At 40.4% G+C, this 26,697-nt stretch overlaps 1 protein-coding gene and 1 long non-coding RNA gene across 2 annotated transcripts; both read right to left on the minus strand.

Annotated features, from left to right (window-relative positions):
• Positions 1-1,807: 1,807 nt before the first annotated feature.
• Positions 1,808-26,693, minus strand: caln2 (calneuron 2). Its single transcript, XM_085420840.1, has 5 exons — positions 26,576-26,693; positions 21,059-21,202; positions 19,067-19,179; positions 6,373-6,526; positions 1,808-1,935 (listed from the first exon to the last, which is right to left on the minus strand). The coding sequence occupies exons 1-5, from the start codon at positions 26,691-26,693 to the stop codon at positions 1,808-1,810; spliced, it is 657 nt and encodes a 218-aa protein (XP_085276966.1).
• Positions 15,973-16,817, minus strand: LOC146660807 (uncharacterized). Its single transcript, XR_014913461.1, has 2 exons — positions 16,308-16,817; positions 15,973-16,135 (listed from the first exon to the last, which is right to left on the minus strand). It is a non-coding gene; the product is annotated as an uncharacterized LOC146660807 (long non-coding RNA).
• Positions 26,694-26,697: the final 4 nt, after the last annotated feature.

Below are 26,697 nucleotides of genomic sequence, written 5' to 3' on the forward strand. Positions count from 1 at the left end.
TGGTTAAGATAACTGTAAACAATATTTGCTGTAATTTTCACTAATTCCTTAAATTTGTTTATGAAAACGTAACATTTTGCTCAGTCCCCACAATACTGTTCTAATCTCAGCACATAAATAATGATGTTTATTTATTCCCCAGCCCCAAACCAACACCACCGAGTACAGCTTCATCCTCAGATTTAATATATTGTGTCACTGAGATGTTCAACCTTGGCTGTCTCCATTACGCAAGAAGAGGAGCATGATTCTAATCTCCTACAAGGTCTTTCTTGGACTTTTTCATCCCAGTAAGCCTTGTAAAAAATAAAAAATAAAAATCTCTATTAAATCTGAACCATAGAACACAGCATTGACCCCAGAAACTACAACAGGTATCACCTTCAGTCTTTCATCCAACCTTGATCAACTGTTGCAACAATCCAGTTTGGCAAAGAAATGTTTGTTAAAAAAAGTGACCAATACAGACCAAAGTGCCCTTGTGACACTGACACAAAAAACATATCAAAGCTCAGATTTATTGGCGGTGTTCTTCCCCCCTGTAGACATAGTAAACATGGCTGTTCAGGCGTTTACCTGCAGTACTTATTTTCACCACTAGACGGCAACCTTGTCCAAGAAAACAACTGTATTAGACAGCATGTCACAACTCTATCCCTGATATAGCTCAGTAGTTTCTATCTTTCATACATTCTGCTGTTGAGAGGAATAATACATTACATAAGCTAAGTAGTATTATATATACAGTGAAATCCATGGGGAACAAGTAGGGGTAATGTTTGGTATGGCAGTGTGTATTGTGGCATGCTTTTGCTTGGTTTATGTTTACCACAGCTGGGCAGTATTACAGTGACATGCTGAGATGAAACATTTTCTCCCAGTACATTCCTAAACATATTTTTCAGTCCTCACTCCATTTGATTAGATTTTTTTTAAAACCTTTCCAAGCTTACTCGTGGACACCACTGTTTTTCACATCTCACACAAATCTTCCTTGACCAAGCAATCAATCAATGAATCAATCAATGAATCAATCAATACTACTAGTGGGATAGCAATGACTGTTGAGTGGGTTGTCACTGAGTACTGAGTTGTGCTTCTTGTAGATTCACATAGAACGTATGTGACCCAAGACTGGTGGACTAATGTAAATGTTTCACAAAGTCTTTTGTATACATAACTATATATATATATATATATATATATATATATATATATATATATATATATATATATATATATATATATATATATATATATATATATATATATATATATATATATATGTGTGTGTGTGTGTGTGTGTGTGTGTGTGTGTGTGCATTTCAATACTGTGCCCACCATTCACTCATTCCACATTCAGTGCAACTTCTGAAGTTGTCCATAATAACCATTATTTGTTTTCTGTAATTAGGAATGGCTCAAAGCACCTGATACACATTTTCGGTAATTAGAAAATCAAGTTTAAAGGGTGGTCTTGTTCTTGAAAACAACAAAATAATACCCTCCCCCCTTAATTTCAGTGTTTTATATAAAAACAGAATTCTTTTGCAGTTCAGGTTCCTTACGATCAGTAAATCCAGTGACTCTATGTGGTGACATCGTCAATACAACTCCTTTCATTTTACTTATTTTACTCATTGTCTGCCTTTGTAAGTTCAGTTCAAATAAAACTTAAAAAAACAAAAAAACAAAACTCAACTGATTGTTTAGAGAAGTGCTTGGGTTGTGGTCCAGCTTTGGCTGCAAAGACAAGATGTGAGGTCATGGCTGTTCTGTCCACTCCCCATGCTCACAGTGCAATTGGTTACTCCATGCCGTTCCGCAGCATCTGATTGGCTGCGATAAGCATGACACTGATGATGAAAGCCATAGCAAAGGCGCAGATCAGGCTTTTCCTGACACACGTTTGCCTATTCTTCTTCTTGGGATGAACTGAGAGAAGTGAAAAAAGAAGAGAAATGAAGAGATTATTATAATTTGTCTTTTTTTTTTTTGTACATCTTATTTTTTGTCATGGTAAATTCAGTTGCTACTGCATTCAGTTTGAAAACAAAGAAATAGAAACTGGACGTTCAAATGAATAGTCTTTGTGACTTCCTGTTTTAGTTAGAAGTCACTCACTTTCATGCACTGTGGTTTGTTTTACTTTCTCCCCGTGTTTTTCCCACCAATTTTGTGCACCACCTGTTACTAATCTAATCCATCTCCCCAGTGTACATATCCCTAGCTCTCCAGTAATAAGCTCCCAGATTGTCTCGTTCCGCTCAGTCGTCAAGTTATCAAACAATTTACTTCCTTCTGTGTGGTATTCTCCTCATTTCTTTGATTTACTACATGGGTTGTCTGTCTGTTCCTCTTTTTTTCTCCCATTACATCTTCTGCATTCTTTGCTATGCCAAGTGGCCATCTGTATATGACCTCAACTTGGCAAAATATTTGAGGTTTGGATTTTATCCTGGCCCTGGTTGCCTCTATTTGGGTCCTTCTGTCATGTAAGGTGTTTGCTTGACATTTCGGGAAAAGAGCTCCCTTGCAGGGAGTTAAACCAGAAGATCAATATCACTTTTATGTTAGGAATTAGGTGTGGAGTCAGAGCTAAGAGGCAGTCAGCTTAACTCACCCTAAAAGTCAGGTGAAACTACAGCATCTCTAATGCTCTGCCATGCTTTAAAATTTGTACCCGTGAATAACCTTCTAACATTCGCAAGCAGCAGATACTCGAAGTCAACACAGGTGGCCAAAAATAACACCTGGTGAGTTTTATGGTTGCTTGTAGGTAAAATTGATCGGACAATTTCTTGGAAGGTCTTTCTTTTGTGTTAGCATATATGCTAAGCTAACCACTTGCCGGAGCTAGCTTCACACTATACTTAGATCACAGGTGCAAGAGATATCTCACAAGAAAAACAAGCACAGTATTTTCTCAAAATGTTGCATCATGGTATGAAACAGGTAATAGATAGCCCCCTTGGTTTTCTGCTGCTCTCACAGTTGATTGTGTCTTTAAAAAGAAAAAACAAAACAGTTAATTGGCTTTATATGGAGGCAGGCCTTGTTACATGCTGATCTGGTGATTTATAATGGCTATACAACCGCGTCTTGGTGTGCAGCATTAAAAAAGAAGTCAGTGGATGTTCTCACAATCTCAGTGAGGCAGTTTTAGGGGATACAGTCTCCCACCCATATGCAACCTCCATGATCATATAATCAAAGCTCATGTCAAATCTAAGTGACTTCCACTAGCTGAGTGAAAACTCCAACATATTACCAAAAGCTTCAAAATGCAACTAAATGGACCTTTGAGTTGAGACTGTTTTAACACGGCATTCAAGAAAGAATGTGTGAAGGTTTAGAAAATGAAGTCTGCGGAACAATAAAGGTAACGGGCATTTTCTCTCCAAGTGTCTAATGGTCTTCATGAAGAATTCAGCTTTTACCATTTTAACCTGTTCCTCGGGAGACATGTTGGTTCTTTGACTCAAACAAATGCAGGTGAAGTAGCAGCTAACATTTCTGGTTGCCATGTTTTGCAGCTTATCTCGGTGACCCAGATCGTCGAGTTGAAGCGTCTCCAGTGTAAAGACAATCAATTCATCAGAGGCAAAAACTGGTTACAACGCACGCAAAGCTGCAAAGCAAAAACAAAGACAAGAGGCGCAAGGTGGAACTTTTGTTCTGCTTGGGGTGTTTGGGATGACAGGCCCCTGCTTTCCTCCTTAAAGACATTATCTTTGGAGACTGAGAGAAAAAGATGAGCAGAGACAGATGTGTCCTCCAACAGGCCTTGAAGCAGGAGTAACAACCAAAAGTTTCCTTGCTGTCAGCCTGCTTGTCTCAGGTTGTTAGTATCACACACTGCATCAATAAATCAAGTCAGCGCTCAGACTTGGGGATCTAAGAGGAACTGTGAAAGGCACTGGGGTCCCACTGGACAGGACGCAGATGGGAACGAAGCAGCCATGAAAGAGGGAAGCTGAGTATATGGGAAGAGGGTTAAATGTGGAGAGGTGTACAGCTGTCCTTTAGAAGTGATGTCTATACCTCTTCATGTCTTCTACATCCTCCCCCTGCCTATTTTCCCACTCTCAACATTTTTATACTTTCCATTTTGCTCTCCCTAACTCCACGATACAGCCTTCCCTCAACACCAAAAACTTCGTGAAAGAGAGTGCCAAGCCAGCAGTTCCCTGATCCTCTTTAGCCTCTTATCTTCTGTCCCTTCTCTGCTTAGTTTCACCATTTCCCTCCAGCTGTCTCTTTTTAAGGTCTCCCCAAGACTGAGTCCCAGTGGATTCATTAAGGCTTTCTAAGTTTTTCAATGTGTTTGATCTTTCTTTACCTTTGTCTTAGTCTTACTCAGTGGATGTTTCACAGCAGACAGGCAATTTTGGGCTCTGCAGGGTCAGGTTTAGGCTTTCATTTCCCTATTCTCCCTACAGCGACATAAGTTGTTCATAGGCTGGAAAAATATTGCCTGTCTTTCAGCTGTTCAGTCAAACATTTAGCAGGGCGTCAATCTTCAATCTGTCTTACTCCTGGCTTCAAAAACTTACAGACATTAATTTATGACTGCAGGATGTTTAGATTTTATCATCTAAATATTACTTCAGCAGTCTTGATTTTTCATAGTCTTTTTGACATGATCAACACTTTACAGGTGAAACTTCTGTGATGGATATAGCAACAGATTAGAAAATGAAGGATTTCACCTCAAAGTTTTGCTAAACAACACTTAAAAGGTTGCTTCTGCGAGCCTGAGGATTCACCCATAGCACAGTGCTATGTAGTTTCCACTTTGTTCCAGTAGCACTAAGTTTTCTCCTTTCCTCAGACTTTTCATTTCTCTTAACTTTATTTCTCGTGAGCAGCTGGTTTGCTCTGGCACATCATGACTCCCAGTCAAGTCCCATAGCACATTCACTCATTTGTTGAAGTTGTTTTGATTCAGTCAAAAGACTGTATTTAAAGCAAAGGTTTTAGAATTTTACTTGTTGCTGTCGGCTATCTGTACAGTCAAACCTGTCTTTGCAGTCAGAGGAGTTAACCTTCTTTTGGCTTAAGCACTTCCACATCAGCCAAAAGCTCACATACAGTCCATGATTCAGTCCTTGGTTTAGTTTGTAGACAATGATAAGCTGGCTGACAGCACACACTTGCATCAGTGGCTCTCTCTAGACATAGTCAAAATGAAACCAGGGCAGCTGTCAAGATCATGTCTGACTAGACAAGCAGAAAAACAAAATCAATGACTCTGTGCAGGTAAAGTGTGCACGAGGGCTCCTGTAAGAGAACTGATCACTGCAATAATCCTTTGCTGATGGTAAATGGCTAGTATAATGTTTGGAGTGTTGCTTATTTTCTTACACACTGCTGAGATCAGACGACTCGTGCCTGTGCCTCAAGTATGAAGGCATAAAGCTCACCATAGCGAAAAAGTCTGGAATCAGAGAGCTAGCCTGGCACTCTACAAAACTCCACACCTAAACCGTAAATACAGCTATTTGTGGTGTCATGGCAAATAGTTATGAGTGTTATCGTGTGCTTTAATTATTTGCTTGAGACGTTTCACTGAGTTTGCCAAGCAGACTTGAGGAAGTCAACACACAGTGTTCTGCAGCTTAACCGCTTCATTTTGTGTACTGATAAAAGACAGAAAACCCCCCAAAACAAAACACACCAAACTGTGAGTGTTAGAGGCTTTTTGGGTATTATTCTTTGCAGACAACCAGGTTAGCTGCCAAAGTGAAATTGCATTTCTTTTTTACTCCGTTTACTCATCCATTTAACTGTGGTCAAGTTGGCCAGAGGTATGATTTAGTTTTGTCCAAAACAATAAGTAGCAGCTGCCTTATCTGTCTTGTTACAGGCATTTTGGTGAAGATTTTTCCACAGTCACTGAAGAAACAAGTCAGAGTTTGCATTAAGTTAGCTCACAGCAACTTGTACAGATGTCCTGATCTTATACATGCTGACCATGTTTTTCTCTTTCCATTTTTAATGAATATGGCTAGTTAGCAATGCAGGAAGATGATGCCCTAATTTCCATCCTCCTGAGCTCTGATTGGTTGATTATCTCTCATAAACAGCCACCAGGGATAATCCAGAGATGTGGAGAGAGAAAGAAACTGGTTTCCCCCTGCTTCTTGTCTAATTGCCTCTTGGCTGTAGCTTCATAGCACACAGTAATAAAAGCGATATTGATCTACTCACCAGGCTCTTGGCAAAAAAACAAATATGTGTACTTTGGATTGTTTAATCAGTTCGAATAAGCATAGTGCATGTTGTTATTTGAATCATTAAGAGATTACTGTTTACTGCCCAAAACACCTTTTTATACCAACAAAGTTTCCACGAGAACTGCTTCCTCACCTCCCTCATACTCAGGGCAGTTCCCTGAGGTTTCATTGAGGCTTTCCTCCTCGGTGATGATAATGTTCTCTATGTCCTTCATTGTCAGGTGGTCCCGGAAGGCGTGGAACAGCACCTGCTTCAGCTCATCCAGAGACAGCTGCTGCATGTCGAACTGCAGGGGCACACAGCAATCAATGCAGATACACAGTCAAACACAGGCCGACTTCATGAGGGCAGATAAATATAGAAGAATGAGGTGTAGGAAATGACGCTATATATAAATATATTTTTAATTAGTCAACAGTGTAACGCAGGGATACAGTATGTAGGTAGGAACTGTGTCAGTTGTAATGTAAAGAAAACTGGAGCTATTTTTGGTGCATGAGTCATGATATGATCCTGTTTTTCCTGTTCACATGTATAGGCGGAGAAACTGGCATGTTGGCTTCAATGTAGGTGGTCGTTTTGTGTAATTGTTTCATATTATTAATAAGGGTATCAAATATCCATGACTTGAAGTCTGAATCTTTGCCTCTGTCCAACATCTATTCTACCCCCCAACCACCCAGGGGCTCAATCCAGGGATACTCATGGACATATCCCTCAAGCCCAGCATGCAGGCCTAGATTATTTACCTCACTGACTGCCTGAAATACAATCAGTCGCTTGGTTTAGCACGGCAGATGGACACAGAGAGGCAGGCATGGCGAAGACGAAGAAAAGAAGGGTTTGATGGAGAAAGGAAGAGAGAGACACAGAGATAAGAAAACAGGAAAGCACGATGAGGTCAAAGAAAAGGGAGATGTGTGAAGTAGTGGGAGACAGATGGAGAAAACAGAACTGGCAGACAATGGTGGTAAAAAAGTAAAAGAGCTGCGTTTGTGAAGAAGAGATGGGGCGATCGTGGCTCAAGAGTTGGGCGTTCGCCTTGTAATCGGAAGGTTGCCGGTTCGAGCCCCGGCTTGGACAGTCTCGGTTGTTGTGTCCTTGGGCAAGACACTTCACCCGTTGCCTACTGGTGGTGGTCAGAGGGCCCGGTGGCGCCAGTGTCCGGCAGCCTCGCCTCTGTCAGTGCGCCCCAGGGTGGCTGTGGCTACAATGTAGCTTGCCATCACCAGTGTGTGAATGTGTGCGTGAATGGGTGGATGACTGGATATGTAAAGCGCTATATAAATACAGGCCATTTACCATTTACCATGCTCATTTTAACGAGAAGATAATCCTGCTCTTGCTTTACTGACTTGCTCACTATACGCTAAAATACTAAAACGAGTGTGCTTTATGACTAATGACTTTAGGGAAAACCACAGATGTTGAATGAAAAGGGGAGGGAGGGCTTATAAATGATTTTAGAAGCATGACTGTTAGATTTGTATTGTTGATTGTCATTTATGCTTAGAAATATCTACTCATATATGCTTATATGCTTTGTGTGTATGTAGACGTCATATGTTAATGAACCTATGTATATTCATGTAACCTCAATAAAAGAGCAGCGTTACGGGGGAGTGGACGAGAGCAACTGGGGTCAAGCGAAGGAACGGCGTTTGTCCAGTTCTCTCCCGTGCAGGAGAAACATAAAGAACTTTGCCTACTCGTGTCTTGCTTTTGCTGTGTAGTAGAATTGTCTTGAACGTTCCAGCGAATAGGTTTACGCTGCAAACCTATCAATGACCTTGCGTGAAACCTAAACATGTCTTTGGGACTTACAAATTTTTGGTTAATCCTTACATCACCTGCCTGGTCAGGCTTGAAGTTGAGGCCCATTTCTTGTTTAATCGACAAGTTTCACATTTTGGGGAAAAAACAAACAAACTGATTTGCTTTCTTTCTGGAATTTCAATGTGCAGTCTCGTCTCTGTCCATTAAATATGATGCTAAAGCCAGTACATAGTTCGCACAGTGATATGGAACAAAGGGGGAACAGTCCTTTGCCAAATATAGGCTTGTTTAGCTCACAAATTACAGAGTCAGAATAAAGGTTTTCCCATTTCCAGACATTAGTGAATACAGCTGTGACAGCATATTTGGACAGATACTGTATGAGAGTGGTATTAAGCTTTTTTTTTAAACTCTGTGTCAGAAAATAATTGATTTATAGCATCATCTTCGAGATGTATTAGTGAGTCTTGTCCTGACTCTGAGATCATTCTTTGTCTTTGTTATTATTTTTTTCTGTGTCCTGTTGTATTTTGTCATACTTACACTTCCTTTCATTGCCTGTCCTGCCCTACTGTCTGTCACCTGTGTCTAATTGTCCTTCATTTATGCGTTTAGTAGCCTCTCCTCTGCCTAATTGCCTTTGTATCGTGTGTCATGTTCTTCAGCATTTCTCTTTGGAAGTTTTTTCTCCCTTAACATCATGATGCTCAGTAGTGGTCCGAGAACGGATTTGAGAACTAAACATAACAGGAAGAAGAAGTTTGATTTTTGTAGTTTTTTCCCCCGCCATGGCCACTACTGAAGCCGCTGATGTCAGGCCTCTCTTTTCCACGGATGCATTCCCAGTGTCCAATCTAAAACCAGTTCCACACATTTCCACTGACTAAAGACGGTGCCAAAAAGCCGGCACCAGCATGGCATCACAAAATTACTGGGCCCAAAATCAGGATCGATGCCAGCAGTGGATAGAGGAGGGGCAAGAACATCTCAGATGATTTGCAAATATGAAGATTGTTTAAGCTTCTGTTTCTATTTTGTGCATTTAAGCGTTGTGCTCATGTTTTGTATTTTATCTAGGTTCCTAAATGCTAGTGCTTTGATTACACTGAACATTTGAAAATTGTTTTGAGAAGGAACAAAATTCTGTGTCATAAAATGAATTCCTTTTGGTATCATAAAGAAAAAAAAAATCTTACACATAAAAATCCCCAAATTATTAGCTAATTTGGGGAATTTCTGATTTATAACAGATCTCAAGACTGCAAGAAAAGAAAAAAGTGAATCATAACTGATATATTGACCCATTAATAGAAATGTCCTTGAACAGGCATGGATACACATGATAACAAGGACTTGTGTCAGGTCTTTATGTATTTTGCACGTCCACTTCTCTGTGCTCTGCAAATGTGTATTGATTCCAATCTAACTGTTCGTCTTGCCTTTCCTGGGGATTTATGCTTTAATTATGGAAACATGCATTTGGATGCATACTCGCACACAAACCCACACAAATGAAAGCAAACTTGAGACACTGCAGTAAATAACTGCAGACACAAAACTGCACAGACAGACACCCTCTCTGGGTTTCTATCTCATCCTCTTCTCCCTCTCTCTCGCTTTCTCTCTCTCTCTCTCACACACACACACACACACACACACACACACACACACACACACACACACACACAATTCAACACCCACGCATGCAGATGCTTTTATTTGGTTAGCTAAGGTAAAACAACCCATAGGAGATTATTCACAATTTGGCAAACATGAAACTAAAGCAACTTTTATTTTCAAAAGGACAAAAGTGACAGGAGTGGGTAAAGATAGAGGGGCTGTAAGACACAACAAACAAGATTCAGTGCAGGGGTATGAGTTGTAATCATCTTAGCCAGAGCTGAAAAACAAACTGCAACAACAAATCATAATTCCTGGCTTAAATAAAACTGTCACTCTACCACCCAAAAAGCTGGCAGTGGAACAGGGATCCATCTTCACATGCTTTTCTTGATTTTTCTCTCATTTCTTTCCATGTTGGGAATTTTTTTTTCTTACTTCAATGAAACTCACAGAGGGAGCTGACTGCAATGTAAAGTACCTTCAGGCAAATTTGTGATATTGGTCTATGAAAATAAATTGTCTTGACTTCTGTTAAATTTGCAATTAGCATAAAAAAACCTGTTTAGACTTTTAACTGAATAATGCTGCCTTGTCTGGTGCTCCAGGGCAAATAAATAGGGTTTGGTAGCAGCAGTTGGAGGGCATGAGCTGACTGACTTCTGCTATCTTTCTTGCCATAGCTGTCTCTAAATTGAATAGATACAAGGAAATGGAGGAAAACCTCTTCGGACTGCAGCCGCAGGACAGACGACATGACAGGTGAGGCAGGAGCATGGAGAATGTACAATGTTCCTGACTGTCTATCGACTGGGTGAAATCCACAGTGGTACTTGTTACTAAGCAGCAGAGTGATTTCTCCTCCTGCCAGGTCTCTGACATCCCCCCTCCCCAAACACACACACACAATGAAGACCAAGAGTTTTCCTGTCAGAGCATTTTGTCTTTCACTGACTGAGCTCAAATATGTCATTTGTGTGTCTCTCTATATAGAAATGTGTGTTTGTATGTGAGTGAATGGTTGACAGAGAAGCAGCAGGGGATCGCGAGCAGTGACCGGTGACATATCGAAGGAGCCAGGACACATCAATCAGAGGAACAGGTGCTTACACGCCGTCCTTCCTTACTAATCCTCCTGTCCTCGAACAACACAGGCTTGTTTCGTCATTCGTCCACCTGCTTCGTCTTCTGACCCTTTCTCTAAAAAGTCACCCAGAGCGACATCCCGAAAGCAATGTTTCTTTTATTCTGTACACTTCCCCCTCACCACCTAGTTCTTCTGTCTTGCAGCAGTGCTGTCACAGTTAGGCGTCATCTTCAAGTTCAAGTAAAGTTTTTGGTTTGACTGCATGTGGCAGTGCAAAATTGACTTAAAAAAGGCAGAAGCTACAGTCAACCAGAAATGAATAATAGATAAACAAGAGCCACGGGAACAGAAATCAATTGCAGATGTATGTGAGGGAATAAAACTGAAAATAGGAAAATTCTCAATTGAAAGTTGCTGAAACTCACTAGGCACCATACTGGTCACTTTTCAAACACGTGTTAAAGTAATCCACTTAATCTCACTGCACTTTAAAATATGGGGAAGCAGGGACACAACATTTTTTAAAACGCACTAATCTTTGCTTATTAGAATGAACACTGTGGTGTGTTTTTAACAGCTGTAGATGCAGACAGTCTTTCCTTTGGGTTTCAGTTTTCATTGATAAAATAACTCACAGCTGGCTACGCTTAAAAAAGATGAAAACTTAACAAGTTGATGATAGAAATTTAGAACCCTGACTTAAATATCAGTTAATATTTTTAATGAATATTTGACACAGATTAATCATCTCTTTGACACATTACATGACTTGAATGAATTAAACCTCTGAGTGCAGTCCCTGTAAAAATTCATCTCTTGTATTTTAAATGGCACTGACTCCAGAGGTGGCTAAAGTACACACTTTCTTTACTGAAGTAGAAGCACAGACACTTGTGTTTAAAACAAAAACAAACAAACAAAATAATACCAGCACATGAGAATGAAATGTCATGCCAATCTAAATCTATTGAATGTACTTAGCTGGAATCTCTTATGTAAGACACAGGCAGGGAAATAGTTATATTTTCTGCCTACATTGTAGATGGGTGACTATTCAGGTGCCTCCTGAATCGAACCTACAGAGAGGAGTGCTCCAGGGTGCCACCAATTACTCACCCGTGTAGTTCCACTGCAAACCTCACTGTCACTCACACTGAAATCTAAATGGTGCAATCTACCTATGCTCGGTGTGTACACTCTTATGCATCGGGGAGGGGATTCCACATCGTGCCTAGCCCCTCAACAAGCGACCACACCGCCACTAAAGACACAGCATAAAACCTTAAACAAATTAGTAAAAGATAAAACAAATACACCCTAAGTTACAGTACTTTATAAAAGCAAGATTTAAAATACAGAAAATAATTCTGAGTAAAAGATCATAAAACCAGGACTCAGTCGAGGCCAGTCCATAAACGTTTGTAAGATAACAGGCCACAACAAGACAGAATAAAACCGAACAAGACCGCAGCAGTATGGCACAATCCACTTTCTAAAGGGCGATACTAAAATGAACAGCTTTCATGAGCAGACCTGCAGTGCTTAGCTGCCTAACGGTCTCAGCTACCTTGGATGGGAAAAGACTGCCAAATACCTCCATGTGGTAGTGAAGCGCAGCTGTTTCTTATAGGGCCTCTAATTAGCAGCTGGGAAGGTGTGGATGTTAGTGCTGCATTTGCGGACATCACGTAAAAATCTACTTCACTACATTACCTTTATATCTAACCTCTCTTCTTCCTGTCCTGCCCTGTCTTTCTTACATCTTTCTCCATCTCTGAGAGAACTTTTTTCTCTGGCTGGGAAACAGAGTAGCTACAGACACGGTGAGTGACAAACTGCGCACAAACAGTCTGTATATTTGCTGATATTTCTTGAGCTGCATTTGAAATGTTGCATTTGAAATTGCCTGCCACTTAAAAAATGTTGCTCCCTTTATACTTGCTCCTCTTCTGTAGAGCTAGCTAGATACTCACATACTCCAAACTAGAGATGTACCGATCCGATATTACGTATCGGTATTGGTCCAATACTGACGTCAATTACTGGATCGGATATCGGAGGGAAATAAAAAATGTAATCCGATCCATTAAATATCAAAAAACCTCACAAAACTTGCAACATGGCGTAACTCGGCTCATAACCGTAGCACGTCGGAGCAGTGTGCATCACGTGATAGAGCGGCCATCTGGCATTTCATCTCCAAGGAAGTTATCCCAGAGAGAAGTAAAGCAAGTGCGTAAGTTCGTCTCTGAATGTTTATAAAGCATTTCCGCGTTAAGCTTAACAACCGATATATGGAGCGACTGCCTCTTCTCTCTCCCTCCCTCTCCTGCTGCTACTTCAGTCATGAAACTGATCAATGATCAGCTGATCGGCTTTTCTGTCAGGAGTCCATCTCTCTTGTTTGTTTTTGGCCCACTTCACACCAGAAAGAGGAAACCAGCAACTGAACAACAGCAGCACGTTTAAGCTTAAGCTGTTGTTAGAATTTATTTAATATTACTTTGTACACCAGGATCCTTTTCTACGTAGCTGACGGCTGGTAACTGTGCAGGGGCGGATCTAGCAAAGTTTAGCCAAGGGGGCCGATAGGGCATTAACAGGGAAAAGGGGGCACAAAGACATACTTTTCTTTCTTATTCTCATTTAAAATGTCTAGCTTTTATTAAATAATTATCTGACACCCAAAGTTTTAATTTGATGTAAAATGAATAGAAGTCCATTACTGTATATAGTAACTATTAAGTCTAATATATACCCCAGTAAGCTTTTCCTTTGGGAAGGTACCATCTGTGCAGTCTGCAATTCTGTTAAAGAAAGATGTTGAATCTATTTAATTATTCTTGAAAAATAATTGATTTCTGTGCATTTTCTTTTCACACTGCATCAAATTAAGGTTGATTACGTCGATTAAGTATCATGAGGTGCAGCGTGAGGGGTAGTTCCCTATTTTGTTTTTGCTTTTTTGTTGCTGGGAGTTGGAACCCTATCCGGTCGTTAAGTCTGACGTCACTAGCCGTGTCTGGGCCTAAACTCCGCTGCAGGTCCATATATCAAACGATCACTATGGCATTACTGAGAGTTGAAAAACTGTCTAAAGTCTTTCATCTTTAATGAAATGATCAGCGTTCTGCTCTACCAGGTGTAACAATTGAGTTTAACATCCAGGCATCCATGAAAACGGAATTTATGACATTTAACGGAGTTAGAAGTTAGCAGGAAGTTAGCTCGCTAGCTTCTATCTAAATACAATATAGCATGTCCTGACTGCGGGGTTTTGGAAACAAATTAAAACGTACAGCTCTGTTATCACTTCCAACATAAATGAAGACGGAAAACTAAACAGCAGTGACGTTTGTAAGGTTACTGAAGTTTGGCTAGCTGGTATATAATGATGTGCTACGTGACCGCTAGCGACACAGCTATGTTAGCTTAATATAAACAAGCTAACTTTTTTTTCCACTCGATAAAAGTTAACGTGAGTCTTCTCGGTGGTCAGGAACAAATGTAATCGCATGGCAGGATGCTGTAAAAGGACCAAACTTCAGCCAGGAGAACAACTGAGATAGTTAGTCATTCATATATGCTGCATGGGCTGGGCTGTAGTTACATCCTAGGGTTTTAAAAACTGAGCTTAAATAAATGATTAGCGGTAATAAAAGCCGAGGGAGGTCAACAGTGATCACTGACTGTTTTAGGAGCTTTTTGAGATCAAATAGAAGAAAATACAAAACATTAAACATGTTAATAAAACAAAAGCCATATTAAACACAGACTACTTTAGGCCCGGAAGTAGGATTCGTCATGTCATCACTTAACGACCGGATTAGTTAGGTTGCTTAATATTTACGCTAAGTACTCTTTAAAATACCAGAATAGGGAGGATGGAGTAGGTTTAAGTTTATTAGATTGATCAGTATTGCTGAACTATGAAAATTTTTTTTTGCATACAGGTATAACAGAATACCTTTAGTCTTGTTGTTTTTTTAAACTTGAGTATGACTTTGATCATCTGAAAGGCAGGACTCCTGCTGTGTCAAACATTACTTCCTGAAAAAAAAAGAAAAAAAAAAAGAAGAAAAATAAATAAATAAATAAATAAATAAACTTCAGTATGAACTTATACAAAATGCAGCAAGATAAAAAAAACAACAGTTTTATTGATTAAAAAACACTATATCGGATTCATATCGGTATCGGCAGATATCCAAATTTATGATATTGGTATCGGACATAAAAAAGTGGTATCGTGCCATCTCTACTACAAACACAACTTACGGATATCTACACAGCTCTGAAGTTTGCCCTGCTGAAGTGTAGATTTTACTACAGCAAAGTAGAACCAAGTTCAGTCTCTTGAAGATTTGCAGGAGTGTTAAGTAACACTTATTATTACACATATTATTCTGTATGTCAGCTGCGATACACACTACCTAATTATTTTTGTACAACTTGAATGAAAAACAACAACAGCAACATTTGACTTCAGTACCAAACACAACAATTTGACAATTGTTGCAAACATTTGCACATATACTTTTTCCACAGTGAAAACAAAAACAAGGCTACAGCACATTTTACCTGCAATGCCTGGAAAGAATCTGCTGACAGATTTTGATGACATACGATGCTGCTTTCTGAAAGCTGTTGGGCTCATCAGCTATAATTCACAGTGAAGTTACAACTACATGTATAGCAAGAAGTATAGCAATACACAATTTGAGATGTTGTTTTTTTATTTTTAATAAAACATGATGTTTTAAAATAAGTCACTTAAAAATCGTTTTGTTTCATTTAACCCTTTACCTCTAATGAATAATCTAATCCTTTCTGTGCTCTCGATTACCTTTTCTTTCCTACTTAATCTTCTTTTTATAAACTATATCTGTGATATTTTTGTCTCTTTTCCCTGCTCCCTGCCTACTCTGGTTGCCCCACTGGCTCATAAACCTTGCATGCCTCATTACAGGTTTGGGCTTTTGTGGCGAGACGAGGTTGGGATATAACGTAAATACTCTTCAGTTTTAAAGAACGACAACGCCACCCTGGGAATTTCACCCAGAGAATACTGGAAATGACACTAAATCACCAAAAAGGCACTTAGGTTCGCTATACTCAATCCAGAGACGAGGTTCAATAATAAACAAATTGACAATTTATTAATAATTATTTAAAACACCATATAAAAACACAATCATAAATATTCAAATACAAATATGCTTAAAAGGGTATTCAGAGCTGAGGCTTACCAGTGGAGGGGCAGGGATGCCACACACAAACTAAAGAAAGAAAACACACCAACACACAGGTGCAACACACTATCACACTAATAAACTAAACAAGGCGGGTGTGTACACTCAAGGGATCCCACCACCAAGGCACCCTAGTCTCCTCCACGTCGGCACTCCGCATCTGAATAAAAGAAACAAAAAAATTTTTAATATATTACAACAAACTAATGTGTAGCACCGGGGGATAACCCAACTGCAAGACCACACTGGTGATCTACAGCTAGAAAAAGGGCCTCCCACCAGTGGTGTAACAAAAATCCAAACTACAAATCAAAAGCAATAAAACAACATACAATCTGGATAAAACTCTAAAATCTGGAGCAAACGGAATCGCCGTACTGCTCCAACTTGCCGTCCACACGACGAAAAGTTAACAGTCGATCAATATGCACGCCAGCTGACTCCGATAACCGGCATGCATATGGCCGTTGTCCACGCCGACGTCCACTGTAAAAGCCGACAGCAGCAGGGAAAGAATTCTCACAACGGGAACAGACGGTAAAAGCACAGCAAGGCAAAACAGCAGCACTTCAGTTCGCGTAGCTTGGCGCAAAACTAAGGTCCACACTTCCAAGTAAGCCGGGTCATAGAATGTAAGCAGAATAGCTCAGAGGAGGCTTCTATAGCTACGACCAGCCGCGATGGAGACTTTAGAGGAGTAACCCACAAACGATCTCTACCACACCGAGGAAGTCAGGTGACCAAAAAGGAGATCACAGGCAAGCAATGCAGAGACACTCAAATGGCCACTATTTATACCAGCGCCCCCTAATGGGCCAGGCTAAAAGTGGGTTGGACCGAGGGATAACATTCATCCTGCCACACTTTCTACTCTGGTGGCCAGTGTTTGGGTCCTGTCATCACTGTAACATCACACTATACATGGTTTCTGCAAATGAGGTTAAACATGCTTTGGTGGCAGGAGTAGCTTAGGTGGTTGAGCAGGCTGGCCATTAAATGTTGGGTTGGTTCAATGCCCGATTCCTCCTGTCTGCATGTTGTGCCTGTGAACATGAATCCAGGAAATGCTCCTGGCATGTTTTGGAAAAATGTGGAAGCCCATTAGGACAAAACATGCCTGCCAAATAAATGTAATGAAAGGCTGGCCACAATCATAACACGATGGCGATCCCACAGACCTCCTTCCCACTCGCTCAGCATAAACATATTTCTCATAAGCTATAAACACTGTTAAGATATTGGTTTAAAAACTGTTGTTTGTAAGTGACTGTCTTTAGGTGCTGCAGCTTAATTTGCAATGGAAGAGTGGGTGCTAGCTTTCTCAAATCTAATTTACTGGCTGTCAGAGCGAATGCGGTAACTTGATTCGGGAGTTTTTCAAAGCAGATATCTAAAGCTCAGTGAGATCGCACTCACACCACGCTACAGTGGAAAATCAACAGTGAACCAGAGGAGTTTTTTCAGAGGTACACCAAACAAAAAGAACGCAGAATCACACGACTGCACAGAAGTCAATAAACAGGTACGCACGGCAGTTCCACTCTCCCCAGTGAAACCATCATGCATCTCTCAGAGCGCAGATATTATTCGAACATACTGAACTGAGTCATTATGGCCCATCACAATGTATCCATCATGGCGGACCTCTTCCATCTCTCTCAACATGATGGCTCTGCCTCTTTTCCCGTCTCCCACTGAGGTCTGTGGAAAATAAACAGGCTCACAAACACACACACAAAATCCCCCCCTTTTGCTTTTCCTACATTGTTTTGCTCCATTCTCTCCCTTGTGCTTCTTGACTCTACTGTCATTTCCCCCATCTCTTCTTCTTGTTTTTGTGAGGTGAACATTTCAAATCACCCTTGAGATGCACACTGTCTGCGACCTTCACAGTTTCTCTTACTCCGTCTGTCACCCCCCCCCCCCCCCCCCTTTTTTTTTCTTGTGTGCTTTTCCTTTGTACTTCGATATCTTTATGTGGGGCATCCCCCCACACCACCCCCACAAACTCCCCGCTTATTGTCCAGCTCTTCTCTCTATTCTGTCATCTCTTTCAGCCTCTCTGGCTTGCACACTGTCTGTCTTGCTCCATCTATTTGTCAGAGATTCAGCGTGTCTCATTTATAAAAGGTGTTCTGTTTCACACAGCATTCCTCGTTTTAAAAATTGCCTTTTTTTTGGTTGTTGTTTTTTGCAAGAATTTTCTTTGTTTTGTGAATGCGCGTGAATGGCTCATTGTTTCACCAGTTATATTGTCTAAAGTAACTGAACATTGAAACCTAGGATGAAGAATGCAAATGTGGCCCTGTGTGTGTTTGTAACCTGAAAGGCACACACACACACACACACACACACACACTTCTTCATTTCAATGAGTCACCCTGTTTCTCCTCTCATTTGACTCAAGGAAAGCACTGAACAGCTTCCTGAGCACTGTCGCTGTGCTCATCCAACCGTCCTTGCACTCAGCCTCCTCCCTACACATCAAAAGCGCACGTACACAAACTCAAAACTTTGCACTTTTCATTATTGTTGCATGTCTTACCTACGAGGCACAGAAAAAAGACTCGGAGAGAAGCTAATTTCTGTCTACAACAATTTTCAAAAACAAAGTAAGCACATGCAAATGAGCTTTATTTACTGTGATGCCTAATTTGAACAGTGCATCCCCAAACCCCTCATTATGATAATGCTCTCTGCAACACATTAAATGATAAACACATGTATGCCCAAAAATCTCCAAAAACGTACATAAAGAAACACACTTAATTCTCAGCAGGTCTCTTTTCCTTTAAGACTCAGATCCAAAAAGGGGGGGAAAAAGCCATGCAAGGGAACAGCAAAGGCAGGTAGGGGGGCTGAGAGTGTATTTTGTATGTGTGTATGTTTTATGCTTGCCTGCAGAGTTCTTGGAGAAACTAGGGCTGTTCTCAAAGATGTAAGACTTGTTCTGACTGTTAAAATACATAGTCAGAGGTGAGGCGGAAGAAGTAAGAGGAAGCATAAGGGATTGAACTGATAAATGATGAGGAGAGTGAGTGATGAGCAACAGACTGTTGACCAGCTGGGAGGAGGAATCTTTGTCTCTCACCTGCCAGAAGATGTTGTCAATGGTGTTGCCTAGAAATCCTTCTCTGTTGTCAGATGACAGCAGCTTGGGCCCCAGTATCGTCATGAACTCCTCAAAATCCACCTGGCCGTCCCCTGCAGGTAGACAAACACACACACAGAAAAAGAGGAGCAAGGAGACAGACCAGCACAAAAAAACAATCAGATACTGAGACAGGAAGGATGGCAAAGCAGAGTTAAATAATGCATTTTATGACAAAGTTCATTTCTTTCCAGAAACAAAGGAGATAGATCAACAGATGGGTGTGTGCTTTCATCCATGACGAGCACTCGTGCAGCATCGGCCTTAATTCACCTTTCGGATACAATGCGTGGACCTGCACGAGTGTGTGCCTGTGTGTGTCTGTGTGACTGATTTTTGTGACAATTCAGGGATCATTTGGCAGATTTAAATTCAAAAGAGACAACTTTGCGTGTGCTTGCATTATGTATTCTGCAGCCGTATGTTGTTATAGATAACAGTCAACAGGCAGCGCCCCGTGGAATAAATACACGCACTATGGCAGCACATTGTAAACACCATAAAACACCCAGACTTATTACACTGTATATTGCCAATATTGATTTTATGACCAGTTAAAATTGTTATCTAATGTTCGGATTATTACGTGTTATCGTAAGGAGCATATTAGACGCATTAGTAGTCTGGACAAGGTGCGGTAATGTTGTGTGAGAACACCGTTGTGTGTGTCAATTATTTTTTTTATTCCCTCCTGAAAATTATTTGTAATTTGGAAGATATAATAGAGAAAAAAATGATTCAAACAATACCCACAGATAACGCTAGAGAGCCTGAAAATGTTCTATAAACACACCAACAATTCAGTATGTTGAATACAAAATTAAGTTTTTGGTATATGAAGTCATTCTTCTGAAGAAAATATATCTTCCTATACTTATTACAAAATTATGCATTTTTTGCAGTAAATGTCTTATTATCACTTTTAAATTATTTTTCAAAAATGACTAGGAGATTACAGACCCATAAAATAAACCATTATCTTGTATTATAGGATACTGCGCACATGAAAGAGCATCAGCTTGGTTCCAAAGCCTGACTACAGCTTCTCAAAAGAAATTTGAATTAACATAATATAGAATAATCTTATTTTTTTAAGACTATTTGCCTAAAGCTGAGGGAAAAGGATAATGCCGGATATCAGAGGATCAAGAATGCTTAAGAACTGATTTAATTATACATATAAAATACATCCGAAGAACTGCGCAGGTTTTCTGACACCTTATAAAATTTCTCATTCTTAAAATAATTTTGCCTTTCAGTGCTTTATGAGCGGTGACATTGGGATGATAGCAGTCAGGGGTAAAGGATTTTAAAAGAGATACTGTCTCTCAGCAGAACAAATGGCAGTGCTGCTCTCAAGCTGCTCATGGACGCAAAAAGCTTCTAGCTTTGACCTTTGATATTTACAGCGAGCCGTGAAATCAAGAGCAGGCTGATAAGAACCGGCCGAAAGACTGACTAGCTGGTTTGTGATTCAGGGACTGCTGATGAGAAATTGCGGCCCTCTGAGAATTTACAAGCAAAGCAGGAGTTTAAGGAGGAGGCAGGTTCTCTCTCTGTTGTCTCCAGGTGAATTAATTTTAGATAAGTGACCACCTGCTGCCATTTAGGCACTTCAAAGTTTGAAGGACACTGTAACTAAAACTAAAACCCCTTTTTAGCCTCAAGCAAGTGAAAGAGGAATTAAGTTCTGCAAGACTGCATTACTTAAGTCATTTACACTTCATTAAAAATGCAACACATTTAAACATAATGATAAGCTTCTCTCTAAAAGGATAACATTACAACATTTTTTATTCCAATATAAACACAAATATTTTATGTAAAACAGTCGCACATGCAGAGTTGCACTCTGTGTTTTGCATATGTGAAAATGCATGGTTTGCTGCTCCATGCATGCACCCAAGAGTGTGTCCTTATGTAGCATCTTACCATCCATGTCCAGTCTCTGCATGATGATGGCTAACTCCACTTCACTGGGCATGTAACCCAGGGAACGCATGGCCATGCCCAGCTCCTGTTTGGAGATGAAACCATTCCCATCACGATCCAGAACACGGAATGCCTCACGGATCTCTGCGCAGCAAACATACAACACATCGCTGTGCATCACTGTCAGTCTCTCAGCTTCTTTATCTTGTTTGAGGAGATAAGACACATGTTTTAAAAGTTAAACCTACACACTTATCATAGATAAAACTCTCTGTAAATATTTATCTTGTTGAGGTCACTGTGTTGGTTTCTGGTTAGTTGGGAATAAAGTTGCAAACTTCTTAATTTATGTTATAAGCTGGAAACTGAAACAGCCAGTGAAATCTCTTTATTGGCATTTCCCAAACCTCTTTCTTGTGTTTATATTAAATTATGTTTTGTTTTATTCATTTACATTAATTCATTCATATTTAAGTTACTTTGATTGATACGCAAAATGCAATTGCGTTAATAGTAATTGTTTCTGTCTCTGGGAACAAAGCAGCATGGTGTCGATTAAATGTCTAGCAGCTGAACTGCACGGATTGTTCATTAAACAAGATTACCATGAACCACAAAAAAGTGGCGAACATCAATATTTTTCACATCAGCAATCGATCAAATGCCTACTTGTACGTTAAATGGGTCACAACGAGTGACAGTCAGTTCCTCTCAGCTCTATAGAGTTTCTGCTCACATTTTTGAATTTCCAGCCTTAAGCGTGACTGTTTGCATTCAGTCTCGCATGCTGCTGCATGATGCAGCTGTTTTCTGCATCGTAGCTTCCCACCTCACAATCTACCACATCTCACAGGTTATTGGCCGTAAAACAACAAATATGACCTTGACCTTGAGCATAATATGGGTGATCATTGTGTTTAAGTGTGATTAAATTCTGGGCAATGCTGCAGAAGGAGCAGTAATTCTTGTGAACTCCTGACAAATGAATGAATGGATAAAGATACAATGAAGGTTCTGTATGGCATGGGCTCACTGGTCATTTGGATGAATGAGCTAAAAGGCTTCCTTGACCTCTTTGTGCACAACCTGCTCAGCTCCAAACAGCAGACAGACAAATTAGCTGCTAACTGATGGACATGAAGCGGCAGGACAGAAGATCATTGAGAGTTTATAGAGACAAAAACAAAGTCCAAACGAAAAAAAAAAAGTATATCTATCTATCTATATATATATATATATATATATGTGTGTGTGTGTGTGTGTGTGTGTGTGTGTGTGTGTGTGTGTGTGTAATTTAACCCAACAATTTCTGTGCCACAATCAATGCTAATCATTTTAATCGCAGGTCAAAGTCATGTGACTTATTTGAAATGTTGTCAGGGAAACTAAAATACATTTTAATGTTTTAAATATGAGGGCAATCCGGTTGTTCAGTGATGACGTGACGAATCCTACTTCCGGGTCTAAAGTAGTTTGCGTTTAATATGGCTTTTGTTTTATTAACATGTTTAATGTTTTGTATTTTCTTCTATTTAATCTCAAAAAGCTCCTAAAACAGTCAGTGATCCCTGTTGACCTCCCTCGGCTTTTATTACCGCTAATTATTTATTTAAGCTCAGTTTTTAAAACCTTTGGATGTAACTACAGCTCAGCCCATGCAGCAGTATATGAATGACTAACCTCGTATTGTGGATGGATTATCTCAGTTGTTCTCCTGGCTGAAGTTTGGTCCTTTAACAGCATCCTGCCATGCGATTACATTTGTTCCTGACCACCGAGAACACTCACGTTAACTTTTATCGAGTGGAAAAAAAAGTTAGCTTGTTTATATTATGCTAACATAGCTGTGTCGCTAGCGGTCACGTAGCACATCATTATATACCAGCTAGCCCAACTTCAGTAACCTTACAAACGTCACTGCTGTTTAGTTTTCCATCTTCATTTATGTTGGAAGTGATAACAGAGCTGTACGTTTTAATTTGTTTCCAAAACCCCGCAGTCAGGACATGCTATATTGTATTTAGATAGAAGCTAGCGAGCTAACTCCCTGCTAACTTCTAACTCCGTTAAATGTCATAAATTCCGTTTTCATGGATGCCTGGATGTTAAACTCAATTGTTACACCTGGTAGAGCAGAACGCTGATCATTTTATTAAAGATGAAAGACTTTAGACAGTTTTTCAACTCTCAGTAATGCCATAGTGATCGTTTGATATATGGACCTGCAGCGGAGTTTAGACCCAGACACGGCTAGTGACGTCAGACTGAACAATCGGATTGCAAACAACCCGCTCTCTGGTTCGATTTAACAACAATGTTCATACCGTCTCCAGCCTCATAAAATGAAAAACTAAAAATGCAATTGTGAGTCATCAGATGGTGTCAGGGAGATGGACTAATCCATGGGAAAGAAATTAATCATTAACAGGATTTAGCAGGTTTGTAGCTGGTGCTGAAAGGTGCTTCCCTGGTGTTGATAACAGGCTTCCCCATTAACTGGAAGTGCCACAGACAAATCAAGGTGAGAGTGATCTCCCGCCCTCGCTCCCTTTGTCCCTCTCTCCCTGTTCTTGCTCTTTTACATCTTTGTGTACTTAGTGTATTTTACAAACCCCGAGGGAACTGTCCCAATCCCTCCACGCAGCACAATCACCACAAGAACTGCCAAGAGCATTTCCGACTCTCTCCTCCCACATAAAAGGCTTACTTCTATCTTCAAATTGTAAGTAAACACACGGCTTGCAAGGCATCTATCTTTTCATGCAGCAGAATTACTCAAACCTCCGAGGACCGTCTTACAAAATACATTGGTCAATCTCGGGGCTAATTACCTGTCAATCAGTTAGCGCTGTCTGAGAAGAGGAGGGAGCTCTGATTTGGAGTTAGGGGTCGAACTCAACGACGCTATAAAGACGACAGAGGTGGGACAAGCTTTGCAGGACTTTATCTAATATCTTTTAGCGAGCAAGCATTCAGTGCGTTGCGGATCTTTTTTTGCTTCAGGGGTCGGAGCGGGTGCCATTTCACCTAGCGTTTTGCAAATCTTTACAGAAGGAACACAACCAAAAGCACAATTTCCCAAAGACTAATCCCTTTTTCAAACCTTAAACAATGAATTTTACATGAAGTTCATCTCTCTGTGTCTCTCTCAGGCCTCGTGTCATTAATATTCTTATCCTGACATGCAGCTCCTTCCTTCCTTTGTGTATTAAGTCAGCCTCAGATCTGTCTCCTATGCCTGTCTTTTCACTGTCAGTTGCGTGAGAGCTGAAGTTCAGTCACAGCCCCCGCCTAAGCCTGTAAATATCCCCTACGGCTGATAACTAGACTCAAGCACCATGCCACTGCCTCCCCCAACAAAATAAAGTGAGAAACAGAGGCGAGGGATTGGGAATGCGGGTGAATGCGCGGCCTCCCAAAACAAAGTGAAATGTATTTGTATGCAGCTCAACAGTGAAGAGTAGATTTTCAACAGGGTACAAATGAGCTAGTCCCTGATATATTACTGTGAAATGCCTGCGTGTGTTCGTGTGTTAGGCTCCAACCCTGCCTGTGCATGACTCGGTATTATGTGGTCAACCCCCAGGACTATACATGTTCTTGATGTGATTGATGAAATGCCTTAAAACTAGAGAAATGATAGGAGGGATCTACACAGGGGTGATTAACTAGCTTTCTATCTGCAGTAACAGATGATCCTAGAAGAACCTTCAGCATCTCTCTGAAGTGGGATTAGGAGTTTTCAAATGCTGGCAGCATATACCACTGATATTTGGTCCACATCAAACAGTCCCATTGCTTACAACGAAGCTGTAGCTGACAGGCACTAGATAAGACCACATCAGGATGTCTGGAACCTAAGAGTCCAGATTCAATTTATATAAAAGCTCTACACACGGCCAGACTACTTTCACGTTCTTGCTGCCCTTGACTAACAAGACACAGACAGAGGCCAACCAGACTAATGATGATGAGACGTTTTACTGTACCTGCTCTGCTCGCAGTAAAGCAACTGTTTTATTGAACTGGGTTGAGTTTAGTTGTGCACAAGGGACGCTGGATTAAAAGATTTATACTACAAAGTACTTCATACTAAAGCTCATTCGAGCAAGCTACAATGGGCCACATGTATAAGCACAAACAAACAGGCACAGTCAGAGAGTCAGAGACAAACGCTCATGCTCTCATTCCTCGGTCTATGGCAGGATTAGCGGTTTGTTTCATATCAAAGCACAACCACAGGGTAAGAAGTCTTTGTTTTTTACACCTGGTCAATCACATCAAATCAGGACCCAGATGTACTGCATGCACAGCACGATTTTGGATCGCTGCAGAAAAGCTGGCACTCAGTGAAGTGCGCCCATGATGTATAAATTCAGTAAAGGCCAGTTTAAAGGAAAACCCTATTTGTTTTCCCAGGTTAAAGCACAATAAAGATAAATTTTCACTCACCAAGGTAATCGCCGGGAAAGAAAAGCATAATTACGTCAGATTAGTTGCCATTTAATTTACCAGCACTACTGGCAGTTAGCACCTACAGGGTTGATCGTTATCAACCCTGTAGGACACATCTACTGTTTATTTTGGATGTCGAATTTGATTTAGGAAGTCTTTCTTCCTACTGTGGTGAATGTTTATACGGTTACATGCGCATCAACACAAGAGTCGAGGCAAGTCTTGGGCTGAAACAACCCAGCATTCACTAGAGAAAAATAAACAGCCTGCACATTGCAGCTCTTCATCAGACCTTTATGAGCCAGACGCTCAAAAAGTTAGTTTTCATGATGCAATAAACAGATAAAACTTGGGCCCCACAGTGGGTTAGATGTTGATTCTTGTGTTTATAACATGGCTGCAGTTTTATCACTTTTCTTTCGTGGTCCTTATAAATCTGACTAACTGTGGGGATTTGTTTACAAAGAGTCTATGAACCAGTTTAAAGGGAACACTTGCTGTACTGAATCCATGTTTTTTTTTTAGTAATGTTGCTAGATTCCTCGTAGTAGATTAAGATCTTAACTGATAAAAGTATTGGTCAGAGCTGCAAAAATAAACCTCCTTAAAATAGTCTTTTTCTGGTTATTTACACACACAAACATTACAAAAAGGTGTATTTTTGCTCAAATTATTAATGTGTAGCGTTGCTTTCCAAGAATCTATTTGCCACATCAAAGCCTTTGGTGTGAACACGTAACATCAATTTTCATGGAAGATGAATTTGAATTGAAAACTTAAATTACCATACCAGTATCAACTGGTCATATATACATTCTGTCAGACACTGCTTCCTTCTGAGCCCATTGAATTGATTTTATTTCCTGAGCACTATAATTGGAAACCAATGAATCCAGTCAAGCTCAGACAAAGTGGCTAAATGGAAAAACTTTTCCTCTGGAGACTTGGAGCAGTGTAACTGCATTGTTCTGGCAGCGAACCATTAATTGCTAGTACCTCACACTTCATTCTGCATCCCCACACACTCCCCCCTTCTCTCGCTCCCTTTGTCAGCACACTCACCTCCCAGCTCCTCAGTGGAGAGGCTGGTTAGCTGGAAGGCTTCGTTCCCCTCTGCCAGGGAGCTGCTCAGGTAGTTGTCTGGATAGAGCAGGCCCGCCCGCACATGGTGGAATGGCATCTTC

Source organism: Rhamphochromis longiceps, linkage group LG10 (assembly GCF_057381845.1).
Source record: "Rhamphochromis longiceps isolate RC_006_pf linkage group LG10, R_longiceps_female_GT1.1, whole genome shotgun sequence".
NCBI classification, from domain to species: domain Eukaryota; kingdom Metazoa; phylum Chordata; class Actinopteri; order Cichliformes; family Cichlidae; genus Rhamphochromis; species Rhamphochromis longiceps.